We start from the raw sequence: 18,559 nt of genomic DNA, 5'->3' as shown, positions 1-18,559 counted from the left end.
TAGGCCTACAATAGAAGTTCATCATCCATTTCAATTATTCATCTATGCATCACTTGAATATTCCTACACAGAACAACAGCAACAAAATTCATATATTTGGGGCTACGAGAACCTTATCACTACTATATTAAATATTGTAAGTTGATGAGTTAATGAAATCACTGTTATTTAAAATTTTATTCTAATGACAACGTTTTTCGAATCACTCTATCACTGGAGTTAGAATCAGTGAATTATGTACTACATTCATCAACATGCCTGACTTCAATCCTGATTCTTATATTGCAAAACTAATGACAGTCACTACTGTGCCTGTTATATTGAGTCAATTATCAAGCGGTAGGCCTATGTGACACAATCAAGGGTTAGTCGTCCTATATGGTTGAGCTCAATTTATTTTCAACATTATGTTAATTGGGTAAAAAACAGAAAATAAACTTGAAAACACCTATCAATAGCCAATCTCTCGTTTTTCAGAACTGTTTAAACAAAATAAAACATGCATGCAAGTCAGTCAGGCAGCACAACTTTCAAAATTAGCTAGATAGTCAAAAGCCACCGAAGGGGTCAGTCTATTCTCAGAATACATAAGTTGACACACAAGCGGATAACCAAATATACGCTTTTCCAGATTGTGATTAATCTAGACTTTCCCATTCCAGCCCAAGCATTTGGATAGATATATTCAATGGGATAACGAAGTCTTTGCAGCGTTGTCACATAAGCTTCCATAAGAAAGTCTAAATTTGCTGAGGGTGATGTATGAGCTCTAGGCTTTTACGTGGGTAATGAGGCGGATGATAATGAGAGATGAATGGAACTACAGTTTTAGGTGGGGTTCGAACCACCGGGAAGCGATTTTACAACTGACAGGAGTTGGCTCAAGCGGTGACCTTTCCAACGGGAGTACCAAGCGCATGATTCTCAACTCATCTAAGCGATAGCTTATCAGCGTGACCACTGAGTCAAACCCCGGCCTCAAATTTCACATCCAGCAATGTCAATTGAACTTATTGAATTCAAAGTATAACTAATTTTTATAATCCAAACCTGAAATTATTGAATTCAGAGTATAACTAATTTTGATAATCCAAACCTGAAATTATTGTACCCAGATTATAACTAATTTTTATAATCGACAAACAATGCTTTTTTTAAATAATCCAGATAAAATTGTTGGGCTTTTGCAGGTCTGTCAATCATGGTAGTGATAGAGGTACTGATGAGCTCGATCGACTACGAGCGCCAGAACCTTAGAGTGGTGCATCCGCCCGGAGCGACTCACTCCTACGGCTTCTCTTACTATCTAGCATGCATCGTATTCGCCGTCAACCTGGTGGCCGGCATCTCCTTCTTCTGGTACTCCAAGAAGCGGAAAGGCAACAAGGCGCCCAACGACGAGCTGGCAATGGCTGACGAGCCAACTATCATGGGACGGTAAACTCGAAAATGCAAGCGAAAACTTTGGCATTTGAACCTCATGACCTCATGAGCTAGCAATAATAATGGGCCCTCTTGAAACTGAGAACTAAGAGACGATAACAATAAGTTAATAATTTCTAGTACCAACCATTAAGGGCTCCCTTGAAACCTTATGAACTGAGAACTATAAGACGTTAACAATAAGATTATCATTTCTATTACCTACCAACAATCATGGACCCACTTTAAACCTTACGAACTGATAACTATGAGACGATAACAATAAGTTGATAGTTTCCAGTACCAACGATAATAATTTATGAATCCTCTTAAAACCTTATCAACTGAGAACTGTGAGAAAGCAAAATAAAATCATAACTTATTTTAAATCACTTTAAAAACATGCACCGATAACCAGTCTGAGATGGTGAACATGAAAATCTAATACTGTAATGGACTTTGGAATTGAAATCCGTTAAACAACAAATTAGGAAAGTAAAATAGGATAATAATGATACTTCTCAAGAGATTGAGAGCCTATAGCCAGTATGGGATGATGAAAATAATGTGGATTTCGGTTTCCCTTTTGAACCTTGTAATTGAAACCTTATGAGATTAGAATTGTGGAGCAGTAAAAACGAAATTTGAATTTCTTCGAACGCTTTGAAATAACAAAAATCATGTTTTTAGTGTAGACAGAATATTATGGGGTGGAGAGAAGTAAATTTGGAATTAGAATTTCTAGGACGGGATGAAATTTTCGGGATTGTGAAATTGAGGGAAAACACTACTTGTGAAATTGGGGGAAAACTATACTTCTGAACTCTTTGAACACATGTAATTAGAGAAGATGAAAAACTATGAACCTGTTTGGGTTTATTCGCAACTTGTTAAACCTGTCAATGGGTAAGATGAGAGATAAGTTTTCCAAGTTGATTTGGAACTTGACTTTAACTAATTTTTTGAAATTTGTGATATCGAAGGTGCAACAATTTTTTGCGTTATAATCTTTCGAAACCTTACAATTTGTGATTAGTACAGTGAATCATTTTGAGCTTTGAAAATATTTTACAATTTGAAAAGTCGAGAGAAATTAATTTTTTGGGCCCTTCAAAGGAATGACATTTGTTGAAGTTAAATATTAGTTATTTAGTTTGTAATATTTTTATAAGAAATCACGTTTATTAGTAATGAGAATTATTCAATCAGTAAATTGAATCAAGCTATTATCTGTTCTTTAATATTATTTTTAATTATATAGCAGCTGAATTTGGATTCAATAGATAGGCTATACAATTTCATCATTGTAAAATTTTGACGTTTATTCTAAAATTGGTTAATTGAAACTTCATCCCGTTCAAATTTGATCTTACATTTCCAATAATTGATATATCTATAATACATTTATTTAACACTGATTGGAGCTATATTTCCGTTCACTATTCAATAAAGTATACGATTCTTTCATGAATGATTTTAGACAACATTATTTGTCATGTTTTATTTGCGATGATACTGAGAAAAATCTGTTGTGTACGTTAAATTATAAAGACGATGATAATTATTATGATTAGTGATTATATTGGAGAGAATATTACTGGAAATAAGCTTAATACTTTTAATCTTTGGAACTGACCAAGAAAATTGTGAATACATGCTATTACTATAATAGATATCGAACAATATTGTGGATTAACGACTCTTGAATGAGTATATAACTAGTGCAAAACAATATTATGAAACTAAACTGTATAACTACAACTTCTATTACCTCATAATATTTCAACTGTAATATTTATGCATGGATTCTATCTAAATAAAAATATTGTACAATACCTTGTTGCATTGTTCGAATCTGACTCAAGAAAGACATTAGTTTATAATATTGATGAAAAATGTAAGTAATCTAATGTTAAATATTGGGACCTCTAAGTGTACATGAATCTGGTGTGTTTGTATTATTTTAAGTTGTTGATTTTATTAATAAATACTTTGGAAGTATACTATTATTCGTTTCTTTCACCTGCCAGCTTTTGGCCATATATACCTTAAGCTGTACACCCACATCAATAAACGTCATAAGAATATTACCATCACTCTATAATCATTTTTTATTTTGATTCTTGAATGATTTCACAGAAGAAAAAGGTGAATTGGTAAGCATTCTACTAGAATTCACGGTAGTTAAAGGGGGGATTGACTCAAAAGACAATGACAATGCATAAGCTATTCAAGTGTTAAAATACAATTTTATTGTTGATTCCTGAAAAAATCTCATGACTGCCAAAATAGGAATCAGCCAATACTTAACATCTTATCCTGAAATTCTAGAATACAAATAATCTCAATTCCAAACATAGTTTGACAAATATTGTTGACACTATAACACATAAGCATTCATTACAATGCATAGATATGTGTTATTCCCCCTTCCAAAGCGCATATATTGTCAGTGCTAAGCTACTAGCATAGCATAGTCGACAATGACGGCAGCCGTTCAGTATGAAGCTGCTTCAGTTGATGAACAGCATTGTTGAAGTTAGCGTTTCTGAGAGGCATATCAAGTTTAATAACGGGTTTTCAGTGTATTTAATTGAGTAACTTTCATTCCAATAGTTATTTTTTATTAAGTTTTTACCAACTTTATTAACGGGTTTCAATCGTATTCTATTGGACAATTAGTTTATTCTGATAACTATCAAAACTGTGGAAACTACATAACTTACAGTATTTGTTTACAGACACAACATTATTCGACTTTGTGGCCAACGGTCTCCTGGAAGACTCAGCAGCAGAACAATTGACGAGTGTAGTATGCTTTCATCTTAGACTTGCGTTAGATAATAGATTGATAATGACCCATTTATTGTAAAATACTTGATAGTTTTGAATGAAAATATTTGTAAAACTGATATAAATGTACTCAATTTATTCGATTTCAGTTGTATATGAAAATTTTATCACATCATGCTAGTCACTGTTCTTATGTCTTTTTGTGGATTGATTATTTGACTGTTAAATTTGTTCAATGCTGTAACAATATAACTTTTAAATATACTATACTTTACATTAAGAGTATCAAATGGTTTGAGAAAAAGCTTTAAAAGTGGAACTTAGAGTTGTAAAGCTCTGAAAGAAGTTTTCCAAAATACCATAATACTTTTCCTGAAAATTGAAGTTAAACTATTATATTATTTCAATGAATACGGGTAAATCACGGGCATTAATGTTAGTTGATAATATAGCCTATGGTTAAAACATTTTTATGATAATATAGGCCTACTTCATGAATTAGGAACCTAGCTCACTGTTTTGGGTTGCTTTTTGTGAGTAGAAAGCATTTTTCTAATTACATTAAAATGTTGTTTTCAGCATAAGAAAGGAGAGATAACCTGAAGCAGATCCAAGAAATGGATTATTTGAAAGTTGCTATCATTTTATCAACTTTAGCAACTGTAAAAGGCTGTCGCTTTTGTCCAAAGACTAATCACAGGTCAAATCCTATTGAACGTGATCCCATACTTGAGGAATTTCCAATTATAATAAACGATGTACCGCAAGGTTGCAATAGGTGAGTATAATAAACTATAAATATTGTAAATATTATATTTGTGAATATGCTTTAAATTTCAAAGAGTTCAACATTTTACCATTATTCATCATCCAAATCCAACCGACAATCCTTAATTTGGTAAATTTGTCCTTGCTGAATGTTCTGAAAATTTTGTAAATGTTCCAGAATGATCCAAAATATTCTTCCGATTTTACAACATGATCTATAAACATTTGAAATAGTTATTTGTGCATCTAGGGACTAAAGTGCAACTTTTTCTCCCTGAGGGAAACTGTTGTCGCCCGATGGCGTAGCCGAGGGCGACAATTTCCCTGAGGGAGAATAAGTACTTTAGTCCCGTGATGCACACAACATTTTTCCTCCACCTACACCAATACCTATAACAATGAATAATTTTACTACATCTTCACGCTTTCACACTATTTCAGCTCTATTTCGATTGTTAGGTTATGTTCAACCGTTGGTGGATATGAAAAAGTACACAACTCTAACGTCATTAGAGGTGTGTACTTTTTCATATCCACCAACGGTTGAACATAACCTAACAATCGAAATAGAGCTACTTATTTCCTAGAGCTAAAATATTCCAAAGATCGAAATAGAGCTCTTTTACTTTTCCTCTACCGACCACGACAGTGTTGCCACATTCCTCATTCTTCAATCGCGGCGTTGTCGGACTTCTTCCCATGTTAATCTTATGGGTTTATTTTTACTCCCTTGGGAGTAAAAGTGATCACTTTTCCCGCTGGGAATTATTTTTAGTCCCATGGGAGGAAAAGTAGTACTTTAGTATTCGATTCCAGGGTGTAAAATGAGACTTTTGATAGTAGGTGGAGGAAAAATATATTTTTCGTATTCAAGATTCTACCAGAATTGAATACCTTGTATTACGTCTACAATGCCAGACTATAACTCATATGCATGAGCTTCCCATGATCAGATTTTTTTAAATTTTCGTAATTTCAGCTCAGTCAATCTCAAAATTCATAGTGTATTCAAAATTGTCATATTTATATCTAAAATAGCACAATATCTATAGTTTCTTTTACCAATATTAAACTATGAGGTTGTACAGTTTTCCTGCTCTTCAGTGGGAAAAGTATTTTAAGTTGTTTAACATAGAATAATGCCATCATTTAAATAGTAAAAAAAGTGTTGGATTGATGAATTAAAATCGAAAGTGTTCAATTCAATGCATTAGTATTGGGAATGATTCTTAAATTCCTTATACAGTGTTGACAAAGTGAACCATTACTTCACAAATCCTCTTACATGACGTTTTTTATCTATAATTAAGTGATCAACACGAAATTAATTAATAATTATTCAAGACACTGCTAAAATATTTTTAACTTCCAAAGAAAAATGACTTGACGATAACTCTTTCACTTATAAGAAACGACTTTACAACAAATCCGATTTTCCGCCTCAAAAACAAATCGAATTTTTATGCAAATACAAATTTCCATGACTATAGAGAGTAATTAGTTTTACCGTTTCACTGAGAGGTAATAGAAATATCAATTGGATAGTTCTCTTGTTGAAAAAATGCTTAGCCCAAGCTCTTCTAAATAGAGTATTCTCATTTCCAAATCACTTACATAAATCGGAAGAAAACTGTTTCCACGTAATATAGAGCCACATTCCAGGCAAATATACAGTGAATAAATGTGAAAACAAAATAGTTATGTAAAACAAACATTTGTTATGAGACAAAATGAAATGAATTAATTCTTAGTACCCACTCACAAAAATGGAAGAGCCTAGAAGAGAAGAAATAATATTCTATCAAGATCAAAGTCAATATCATAGAGAAACTATACATAGATCTATTTGAACCTATATAGAAACTATTATATGAAATAGTTATGCTACGAAAATATCATAAGGCAGACCAACACAATGAATAAACTTGGAATTACATTTATAGCAGCCAATTTCAAGAATGTATCCATTTACTAGGTCTGTAGTGTAATGAATTTCAATGAAACTTTCAATTATAATCTGATTTCAATTAAACCAATCAATTGTTGCAAGTGAAAGCTAACTACTATAATTTGATAATTTTTAGAGAATATTTCAATAGATTTTTTATGAAGGAATGATTTGATCTATCTCAATAATTATTGCTATTCTATCCAAGGCATTTAACACGTAGAATTTGAACAATTATTTTAAAACGTTTCAGTGAAGTTTACTGCAACGGAGATCTACTGCATGAAGCATCTTTACTTGGGTTTAATTACCTTCAATTGAAACTTAAAAAGCCTGAGTCATTTGTCATTGCAAGGTAAGACAGTCAAATCAATTTAACTGTCAAAAATAAAACTCAAGATATAAATTCATTATTAGAATAGATCCAGGCAAGAATGATTCATCAGATTAATTTTTAAAATAATTACAGTAGGAGGAGTGATTTATCAAATTATCAGTTTTTATACTCTGAATAAGTGCTATAATGTGTATAATATAGAATTAATTTATAAAACATATATATTTTTTGTAAAATTTGCAATATCATCTAATATTTGATTAAACACACAGAAACATCAAAACTGTTCTGTATATTTGTTCAGAGTCGAGTTGTAAGTAGTTTGATATTATTAGTAGTAATATTATCAATGCTAGCCGAGCTACAATATGGATATACGTAGAGTATTTTGACTTTTTCAAACTCTATTTACATGTACTTTAATAATAAATTATACCTGAAAAAAATACTATTGATCGAATATTCTATTCTATCTATGTAGTTTTGTATATTAATTACACTTTGCCTAATAATTGTAATGATATTTCATGACTGTAAATATAGTACTGTATTTTCTCAATTTTATCTGCTGAAGAAAATGGACCTGAATTTTGTAGATTCAAAATAATGAAGGCAAAAAAGCATGGTGAGGCCATAACCTATACTGAGATGGAAGATCTTATCAAAGAAAATTTCGAGAACGGGAATGAACTAGAACCCTGGACTCCATCTGATTTCAATGACCATCCCAGATTTCTGGATGAAATCGATGACCCAGATTACAAAGTGTGGGCTTATGAGCTGAACCAGTTTTGGAAAATATTGGCCAGGAAAGTGAGTTCAGATGTGGAGAGAAATCCTGATCACTATTCACTCATCTATGTACCAAATGGGTGAGTTTAAAGTGTTCTATTATAATTATTTATTATTATTATTGTTATTTCATCGTATAAAACCGCATTTGATGAGCACAGCTCAAACGATGTAAGACATGTCAAATATATATATGGTTTCCCTCCATTGAGGGAAAGTTTTTCATTTTACAAAATCATGTGAATGATTTTCTGATCTCTAGGACTTCAATGAGAAGATCTCATAACATTCTCTTAATGAATACGGGCAGCATTCAGTCAGAGTATCTTTGAGAGCTGTATAAAATTTACCAGGACTGTCAATACTCTTAAGTTCGTCCGTCAAACAGTTGAAAATTCTGAGCCCATTTTCTGTCTTGTGGGGTATCTGTGTGAAATGTTATCCTCCATAAATTTCTGCTTATGACTGTAAACAAAAGATGCAATATCCAAAAAAAGGGCTGGAATTGTTAATAATTCAAGTTTTTTGAAAATTGGCATACATGAAACCCATACATGAAATTCGGCTCCCTCAATACGAAACAATACTGCTTACGAAACATATTCTGAAGGTTTGTTTGGCTGCTACCCCAGAATAAGATACTGTACCTGATGTGAGACATGAAATAGCCATGATAGACAGTTAGTGCTGTTTTTCTATTTGCCACTCAGACTATTGTTTTCAAGGCAAAAATAGCACGGGACAATTTCACATCCAATGCTTTTATCCCACTTAACATTTCCCTGCAGGTCAACACCAAGAAATCTAATCATCTCAGCAGCGCAACATTCCTCTCATGTTGCTGACTAAAGAGTATGTGTGAAACTTCCAGAGCCCCCAGTAGAAAATTTGAGATGATGGGTTTTCTTCAAATTTAATTTTAGAAGATTACAGCTGAACCAATGGCTAAGCTGGTTAAGAGCCTGTTAATTACATTAATTCTATATTGAAAGTTTTCTGGAAGATGGTTTGGATGAGGTTTTGAAAAATGAAAATCATTTCGAAAATTCATGAGACCAACAAATTATAAAGCGAACTGATGTAAACTATTAAGTTTTGAAAAATAGGAGTTTTGGAAATATTTGTATTTCAAAATGATTTTGAAGTTCATGATTCAATAGATTTATGTTAAATTTCAAAGTAATATTCATTTTTTCAATTTATTCCTTGGAATAATAAATCAACAAATTCAGGACCCATATCATGGCTCTAGCCAACATTAATACTGTTAATTTCTTCCAACAAATTAATCTGCAATAAGATCTATGAACAATTTATATTGTTGTACTTATTCTACAATTTTTTCAGTTTTATAAGCCCAGGCGGCACATCCAGAGAACTACACTACTGGGACTCCTATTGGCTAGTGAAGGGTCTCCTGCTTAGTGACATGCACGACACAGCACGCGGTGTTATTGACAATCTGCTCTATTTGCTCAAAAGATACAGCTTTGTGCCGAATGCTAATCGCATGTACTTCCTCAATGGAAGATCGGCGCCACCGTTGTTAATCAAAATGGTCGACGATTACTATGAGAAAACAAGAGATGACGAATTTCTAAGAGAAGTGGTTACGGTGAGAAATTTAACAACTTGGAAATTAAGAAAAACTTATCACAATTAAAACAATTTTTTCTATAAACCTGGGTTACTAGAAACCAAAAGATGAGTGTAGGTTCCACTAGACACTAGAGTGGAAAAGTTTCTCAATGTGAGAACTCTAATCTTCTAAAATATAAGAGAGGGAAGGATCAGCTTATACATGTAGGTGATAGGAAATTCACTAATGATGTATCATCACGTCTGAACTACTTAACTGATTAACTTATGTTTGAAGAATGTTTCATATAGATTCTTAATTTACCAAGGATGGTTACAGGCCTATTTTAAATTCTTCAAGATGTCAGTAGGTCAAGTTTTCAGTTTATCAAGGTTTTAATTAGATCCTTGCAGAGCACGGGTTACCTGCTTGTTAAGAATAATCACTTGCAGATGATTGGACGTTGGAATTTCATGAATATGAATCCAAAATGATCGAATCAATTATGATGAATTGGTTACTATTATTATGGTTCTTATTTGTTCAATGCAATAGACAATAATGTTTAAAATATATATTCATTTTGGGGACTTTAAACTATTTATACACAAAATCCCAAACAGTATGAAAAATAATGTGTTTAATGAAAAATATATACTAAAAGTTTTAATAGTATATTGTGGTGTATAGATAATGATGATGTAATAAACTAATAGTTGATTATTTTTGTACTAATAGGAGCTCACATTCGAACTCAACCACTGGATAAACTACAATATGGGTCCTCTGACATTTAATGACAAAGATTATTTCATGGCCTGTTATTACGTGGTCTCAGAGGAGCCTAGACCTGAATCTTACAGGTAAAATGTTCCTAAAATTAGGTCTATAGTGACTAATAATAAAATCTACAGAACAGGAAATTGTACTGTACAGTATTGTTAATACAAATGCACTATTTCAATCACTATTAGAGTATCTTGTTTATGGAATCAAAAACTTCTGTTTGATGGACTGGGTAATTGAATTGCAGGGACGATTACATGATCGCACGGATGTTTAACACTGCAAAAGAAAAAAATAAATTCTACTCAAACGTTCATTCAGCAACGGAATCTGGAATGGATTTCACATCGAGATGGTTCATCAGAAACAAATCTAATGCTGGTGAGATATGTACGATTTTTTAAAACTTGAATGAATAAAACATTCTAATAGAAAAAAGGGTATTTTTAAAGTTAACTAGAATGATTTATTGATAATTTATAGTTATATAGTTGTGTTTTTTTAGATAGTCAATAGGGTTTTTGGAACTCGATTCCTTTCATTCATTAACAAAAATGAAAGGAAAAAAATTATAATATTCATGAAACATAGAATGTTTTAGAAACTTGTTACCTTAATCATTGTATGAGACATGTAATGAGGAATATGGTCTATATGATTTACTAGCTTATAAAAATTGGTCAAAATTTAAATTGGTTGATGGGTTAGCCTATATTAATCAGTGAATAAGACATCAATATTAATTTTCTCAAGAAATATGCAATTAAAATTATTGACAACTACAGATTTATTTGAGATTATAATAAATCTACAATCAACACATTATAACCAAAATTCTCATAAATTTATTGATTACAGATCGTGCTACGTTGAAATTGTATAATCTAAAATAAGATTATAGGTACAGTATACAAAACTCTATTTTGTTTTTTAAAGTTATTTCTTATGAAAAATTTATCCATAATTTATTTTGTAGGTAATACATCGGATATTGCAACAACAGAAATAGTACCGGTTGACTTGAACGCCATTCTCCATTACAATGCTAGAAAAATAAGTGAATGGTATTTCAAGCTAGGAGAAGATGAGAAGGGCGCTCACTACGAGGTTTTATCCGTCATCATTCTAAAAGGAATCAATGAAGTGAGTGCAATAATTTATCAATGTTAATATTATGAATAAAAATTTATATGAAAACATTCTGGTTGAATGAAAGTTATTGGAGAATCACGAGTTATTAATAACTGTCAAGCAGTGATTTTCAAGCATAAAAACAGATACCCACATATCGCAGTATCAGTGACCGGTTGGCTACAGTAATAATATAAGAATAATTCCATTCAACTCAGTCAAGCAAGTATGAACAGTCACATTAAAGGTTATGGGATTAATATATTCACTTTACCGGAAACTGATACTGATGTGTCGGAGCCTACGTTTAGAAGAGTACGTTTCTCTCTTGAGTAAAGTTTTTCCTTATTTTTCATTAAGGGCTCTTTTGATAGAAAAATGTGAATGTAGTTGGTTACAGCCTTAAACTATAATTTATTTTCTTCTTTCACAAATTCAAATGATAAATTTACCAAATTCTCGATTACGGTACCAACAAATTCAACAATTCTTTAAGTTACACTTTCCATTGAAATATTTCTTTATTTATACAACCTAATTCCAGGTTTTGTGGGACAAAGATGAAGGCATGTGGTTCGATTACGACAATGAAAACCAAAAGAGAAGAAAATACTTCTATGCTTCAAACCTGACTCCCCTTTGGACCAAAAGTTATCCAACAGATTGGTCGAAAGATGAGCTAACTAATAACGTTCTCTTCTATTTGGAAAGAATGGACTTGGATAAATTCGATGGTGAGATATTTTCCAAATTATTTAATCATAAACAAAAGAGTGGAGTAGGCCTGATATTGAAATCATAAATTATGAGATGCCAAACGAACAGGGGACTGACAAATGTTTCTACAGTTTTGAATGGTCCCCGAACCACCGGAAGTGATTTGGAGTCCTTGGAAGTTAGTGGTTCTAGACTAATAATTTTGTCATAAAATTTCAAGTGTTGACTTAGGCTGTCCACTAACGGTAAGACACGCATGATACACAGTCGTCATACATTGTTGTGTCATCACAGCTGTGATCACAGATTCACAGCGAAAGGCTTCCAGCAACATTTTTTGAGGTTAGGTTTTTGTAACTCGAATTTTTTGTTATTTTTTTCTATCACTAGTAGTTCTGTGAACAGTAGACCTCACGCAGTTTTCTCATCCACAAGTATCTGAAGTCACCTGTTTGAAATGTTAACAAACTCAGTTCACGTTTAAATTTGTATTCCATATGATAATTATTCATCCAGTTCCATCTGATGAAAATATTCCTCAAATATTAAAAAAAATCTGTCAAAAATATTATAATTTCTTCAGAATTATTTAGTTCATTTAATCACCTATTAAATTTGTTTTTTAAATGTGAGAATAGTGATGGATACGCATAATACCATGACGGCAAAACAAAATATTTAAACCATATAGAAATAGACACGGCTTCTCCAGACATCTGTGTAATGCATGCAATGAATAATCCACTTGTCAGCTGATTGACTATGAATAATTCTATAGTCTAATTAATCCTATCTTCAGAGTAGATGATATATATAGTGATATCGGAGTATGGAGGAATTCCTTTTCTTTTCATAGTATCCTTAAAATGCAAAATTTCAAAAAAACCTTGTGTATACATCGACGCGCAGTTGAAAAAGGAATATTCCTGCCAAATCTCATAGAATTCTATCTACGCGATTGGCCGTAAATGCATTACATATATACATACAGACAAAAGAAAATCCGATTTAAAGTGTAGACCTCACTACGTTCGGTCAATAATGATTTTTCATTTTCAAGTGGTTAATTTACTGTTAATGGCTGTTTATTTCATGTTCGAAGCTTCTCGCTGATGATAAAACATGCATGAACATTTATGTGAACATGAATGTTCATGCATGTTTTACCATTAGTGGCCAGCCTAATACAAGTATCAAACGATTTTTTAACAAATATTTTCAAAGTAATATACATTTTTATTATTATTGTAAAAAATCTGTATTTTTTGAAAAAACGTTCAAGGTCGAATCTACACTGAAGTGACGTGGTGCTGGCATGGCACTGACTTTTTTGCCACTTTCACGCCACTCCTACATGAACATATATGATCTAATGCAAACTGGAGTGCGTTTCACCTCGCCACTTCAGTGTGGGCCTTTCAGCTCTTATAATAGTGATTGGGCCTTGGAATGAGTTTTCATAGGATTTACTGTATCACAGATGAAAATTATTAATATCACAGCCATAAAATTTGTTAAGAGACTATTATTATTGCATCCATATTTATTGATTTACAGAACGGTAATTTTTTACTGCATCAAGAGTGAAAATTGATAATATCATATTTGCTGAGAAAATATTACTTTTGCAACATTATTCACTTCAATTCAGCCTAGTTGATTCACTTGATAGATGAAAATTAATTATAAACTCCAAATAATATTTTTCTCAAGGAATACCAAACTCACTGACAGAGACTGGGGAGAAATGGGATTTTCCCAATGCCTGGGCTCCATTGCAATCAATGATTGTTGAGGGTCTGGAGACACTTGGCACAGTTGCAGCCAAGATAAAAGCTTACCAGTTGGCGAATCGATGGATAAGAACTACCTATGGAGGATACAAAACGAGTCACGTGATGTACGATAGGGTAAGACTAAAATGACACATACCATTTTTGACAATATCACAATAATTATTTTTCCTCGAGTCTTTTGATATATATATATGTGAATTGGTGTTTAAATAGAAATTTTATTCTTTGTTGATTGATTGATACAATAGATACATCATCAAAATGATAGGGAGAGAAACAATAAGGTAACCTTGTGCTATTCCTCTCCCAAATTTAGATAAGGCTACACATAGTCCGAAATAGGTTGAGTCTTGCAGTTGTTCACTTTACAAAATGTTCAGTCCTTAATCATTTTCACAAATTAAATTTTTAAATTTAGATGCTTCAAAACCAAACATATAAGAAATATTTTACATTATTATCACTAAAATAGGAAAAATTCACATGCGCAACTGAAACGAGTATTGAAGAATTCACTGCAAGTGAATTTTTTGATTCTCATCACTTCTCTTCATGCATTCGCCCCCCCCCCCCACTCATTTCATTTTCTCTCCCTCTCATTTGGTATTTATCTATTCCATATTCGACTCCCTCCGGCGGTCCATACTAATAAGTGAATATTGTTATGACTAGAATCAAATTAAGAGGATATGGCTAATCAAGAAGAAATAATTCAAAAGTTTCTAATTGAATAATTTTTTTTTTAGTATTTACTCACATGTTTTGTTGAGAAGGCCTTTCATTGAAGAAATTTATTATTATTGTAAATGTTTCAATAAAAACATCACAGATGTGACAAATTTCATGGTTCTTCAAGTAATCTTTGAATGGATAAGAAGGTTCTTTCAAATTGAATTTATCTTCTGCAGTGAATAACCTCTCTCCTGTAAGGGAACAGTAGAAAACTCAAAATATAGCTTTTAAATAAAAATTACAACTATGAAGGCTGACAGCATCATAATGAAACTTAATTTATATTGGTTTCAAAGTGAAAATACCAATTTTATATTAATAATGTAAGAGAATGGATACACAAGACAACAATAATTCATATAATTTTCCGTCAAGAACTATTATTGGTTACATTTTAACCAAGCAAGATTACATTGTACTTTAAAAACAACGGTAATAATGATCTTTTTTCTCAAGTTTTTGCAACTTAGAGTCGCTTCTCGCATCCCCTCTGCCATCGCTCCTTATAAATTTAATTATAAAATAAATTTTATTACTGAATAATGAGTTTTTCCAATATAATCAATTGGGAACAGTATACGGATGATAATCAATTATGTTTCGTTTCACAGTATGATGCCTCAGCTTTTGGAGAATCGAGAAGTGACGATGATTACTCGCCTCAGAAAGGATTTGGATGGACTAACGCTGTAGTACTTCAATTTTTAAAGGAATATGGAAAGATGATAGGATGGGAAAATGACTTGGAGATGGAAAAACGTTTCATGCATTATTTATAGATAATTATATGGGTGCAATAGAAGAACTAAAAATACAGTAGAAGATAAAAAATTGAACATAATCATAATAGATTATGATTAATTAACGATCCCAAATTGAAAAAATAGAATATATAAAGAAACAGAGAAAGTATAATCATATAAATGAGAATGAATCAACAATGATTAGTCTTTTCAGAAGTAAATTAGGTTTTACTAAGATCTACTCACCAGGTCAGACATATTATAATTTAGAGTCTAGATTACCGTATATGGAATAGTCCGTATTTTTTTCCTGACGATGAAACTATATTTTAATTCCACCAAATGTTAAAGTTCTTGAAGGTATAAGCATATAAAAATAGATCATTATATGATATTGGTTTCGGTGAGAGTGATTGAACATAAAGTATTTGAACTTGACTTGTATTGAAAGAAAAGTTGTGTACATTACCATAGACTAGAATTTGTAATTTATGAACATGTACATGAGATAATTTATATTAATGCAGATTTTCTGAATGTGTCTTTTCATTAAGTAATTTTATTGAATCAATTGATTAAATTTTGAATTGATTGATAAATAATAATAATGACTGATAATAGTTTTGAGTCAGTTGTAATACATTCTGTTTGCGAATCATTATTGAATAAAGTGACTGAAATCGTCACAAACACTGAAAGAACATCATTAAAATTAAGAGTTTGATAGAAATTGATAAGTTGTAACGACCGGAACTATTTTTTCGTTTTAGGTTATACAAAAATATGAAGAAAATAAATAAACATGTAGTTGAGAAAACTCGCTGTATTCTGATTTATCATCTACCAAAATACCATCTCCATATTATACTACTATTGCACAGAGTTCATCAATATCTATTACAATTTCAAATATAATTATTGCAGACTAAAATGCTCGGAAAATGAAATCACATACACAATTCAATACTTAAATCTGCATTTCACTATTATTTTCACTACTATATAGGAAACATAAGTTTAAGAAGAAACTCAAGACAATTTAAATCATAATTTGATGCATCAGCTCTTTCAAAGATATATTTATCTAGCAAGAGTAGAGTGGATAAAAGAGTGATGAAATGAAAAGTCAGCAAAAAATGAACAAAGAAATAATAATTCATGAATACAACAGCAACAGAGTTTCGAGAAATAAACAAAATCGGAACATATTGAAACATTTAAATCATATTAGGCTACACAGTCACAAGAAAATCACCAGGTTCCAGTTCAAGTCCCAAATTCGGTCACAAAATTAGAAATATTTGATATCAAATTTGTCCGATACATACTTTATGATGAAGTGACTCCATTTGATATCAAATGATACTAGTCAACTCAATTCAATTTGAGTTGATACCATTATTTTTTGGCTTTTGGTGAGTCCATATTTTTGATTGGAAATCATTTTTCAATCCAAGTTACTTTCGTTTCCTTGTGAGATATAGAAGACCTGATGCACAGCCTGCGGACAATTTGATTAGATTTTTACCTAGTTGAAAACAGCCTGCACTAAATTCAATTTGGTTTCTTGAAACAATGATAATTAATATTGATATGAAAATAAATTTCATCTGACTTCCCATAAAATAAAACATTCAATTGAATATAAGAATGTGAATTCAGAGCCAAATGATTGAATTTACCTATTGAATTCCTTAGTACTTAGGACCAATTTCTAGGACACTTACCAAAGAAATCGAATGAACCATTAAATTTAGACTAATATCAACTTCGTGGAGTTGGTAATTTGCAGACACCAATTCACCTATCTTTTCAATACATTTTCAAACAAAATTCCGATAAAATTCATTAATTCAAAGATTACTAAAGCACTCTTATCAGGTTAATAAATTTATGGGTTGAGCAGAATATATATACTTCAATATCTAAATTTTAATAAGTCAATTGATGTTTCGTTTGAGTTTTAAATGTCTTTCAATTGTTTATATATTTTTTGAAAATTGATTATATAAGCACTGGGATGTTGGTAAGCACTAAACAGTAGAAAATTATTATGTCATTCGTTTTATTACTCAGAAAGATATATTCTATTATTTATATTAATTAATTTTATATTTTTCTTTATCAAATCAAATTTTATTTCCAATACTCACAGAAAAACACTTACATAAATATGTGTGACAACAACAAAAAATAAATGTGAAAAAATAACGAAATATAATGCATAATGAATAATCAATAGTCGCTGACGCAATGATCAATAATAATTACAAAGTAGTGAAAACAAAAGAAAAACATCCCGAGGCTTAGCCTGAGGGGATGGAGTATCAGTTTAGTATATTTGCTTTTCTATTAATTCATTTGGTTACTTCTAATTAAATATAACAGTATTCAGCACAAGACCTGCTAACTCGCTTCAATTTATACTACACTTATAATGAAATTTAGCTAACTTGTTACTCAGGTGAAGAATATATATAAAATATAAAAAAGAAGGTAATTGCATGCGTTATCCATTTTTGATCAATTAAAACTTATTTCAACTTCAATAGAGACTAAATTAATTTTTGCTAAATGTATGTAAAAAACAATGTACGGTATATAAAATTTGAATGTAAATGATAGAATGTTTTCCTGAAGGACATTTATATTATATAAATGAAAAAGCTGCTTGTGTCGTCTAGTTGAAAGAGGTAGGCTATTCTTTTATTCACTTTCATTTAGAAGAATAATTGTATTTGATTTGTTTTGGTTCACCTAGTGGATATAATGTTAACACGAAATTACTTCATATTTTCTTTATCATTGTATTATTTATAATAAGTACTATTAGTAGGCTAATTTTTATTTTCATTTATCTTTTCTTCTTGTTGTTTTTCCAATGTTTCAGTATTTCTTTACTTTGTACTGTTCTATTTACGACGAACTCACAGCTAGTGCACAAGTCTGACTTTACTGGCTGTGCCAAAACATTAAGATTTATTATAATTTACATCTGTCTTATGTACCTTGTAT

General features: G+C 31.3%; 3 protein-coding genes across 18 annotated transcripts in view; 2 read left to right on the top strand and 1 right to left on the bottom strand.

Moving 5' to 3' along the window:
• LOC111048000 overlaps positions 1-3,425 on the top strand; it is a 54,534-nt gene extending 51,109 nt beyond the window's left edge. Inside the window, exon 6 of the mRNA XM_039434233.1 lies at positions 1,191-3,425. Within this exon, the coding sequence (XP_039290167.1) occupies positions 1,191-1,441 (251 nt within the window). The 3' untranslated portion in view covers positions 1,442-3,425. The remainder of the gene's footprint in view (positions 1-1,190) is intronic.
• Positions 3,426-4,800: 1,375 nt separating this feature from the next.
• Positions 4,801-16,821, top strand: LOC111048001 (trehalase). The gene is made up of 10 exons (XM_039434213.1): positions 4,801-4,993; positions 7,185-7,286; positions 7,865-8,140; positions 9,408-9,675; positions 10,378-10,502; positions 10,673-10,806; positions 11,402-11,568; positions 12,101-12,290; positions 13,987-14,183; positions 15,413-16,821. The coding sequence occupies exons 1-10, from the start codon at positions 4,833-4,835 to the stop codon at positions 15,578-15,580; spliced, it is 1,788 nt and encodes a 595-aa protein (XP_039290147.1). The 5' UTR covers positions 4,801-4,832; the 3' UTR covers positions 15,581-16,821.
• Positions 16,116-18,559, bottom strand: part of LOC111047992 (synaptic vesicle glycoprotein 2A-like) — a 50,088-nt gene continuing 47,644 nt past the window's right edge. For 11 of the 16 annotated variants that reach the window (XM_039434214.1, XM_039434220.1, XM_039434224.1 and 8 more), the window contains one exon: positions 16,828-17,045. In XM_039434214.1, coding sequence (XP_039290148.1) covers positions 17,002-17,045 — 44 coding nt within the window. In that variant the 3' untranslated portion in view covers positions 16,828-17,001. Of the gene's footprint in view, positions 17,046-18,559 lie in introns of all 16 variants that reach the window. The other 5 variants (XM_039434221.1, XM_039434229.1, XM_039434217.1 and 2 more) reach the window with 1 other exon arrangement.

This window comes from Nilaparvata lugens, chromosome 8, assembly GCF_014356525.2.
Source record: "Nilaparvata lugens isolate BPH chromosome 8, ASM1435652v1, whole genome shotgun sequence".
NCBI lineage: Eukaryota > Metazoa > Arthropoda > Insecta > Hemiptera > Delphacidae > Nilaparvata > Nilaparvata lugens.
This window is presented reverse-complemented; position numbering and strand designations above follow the sequence as displayed.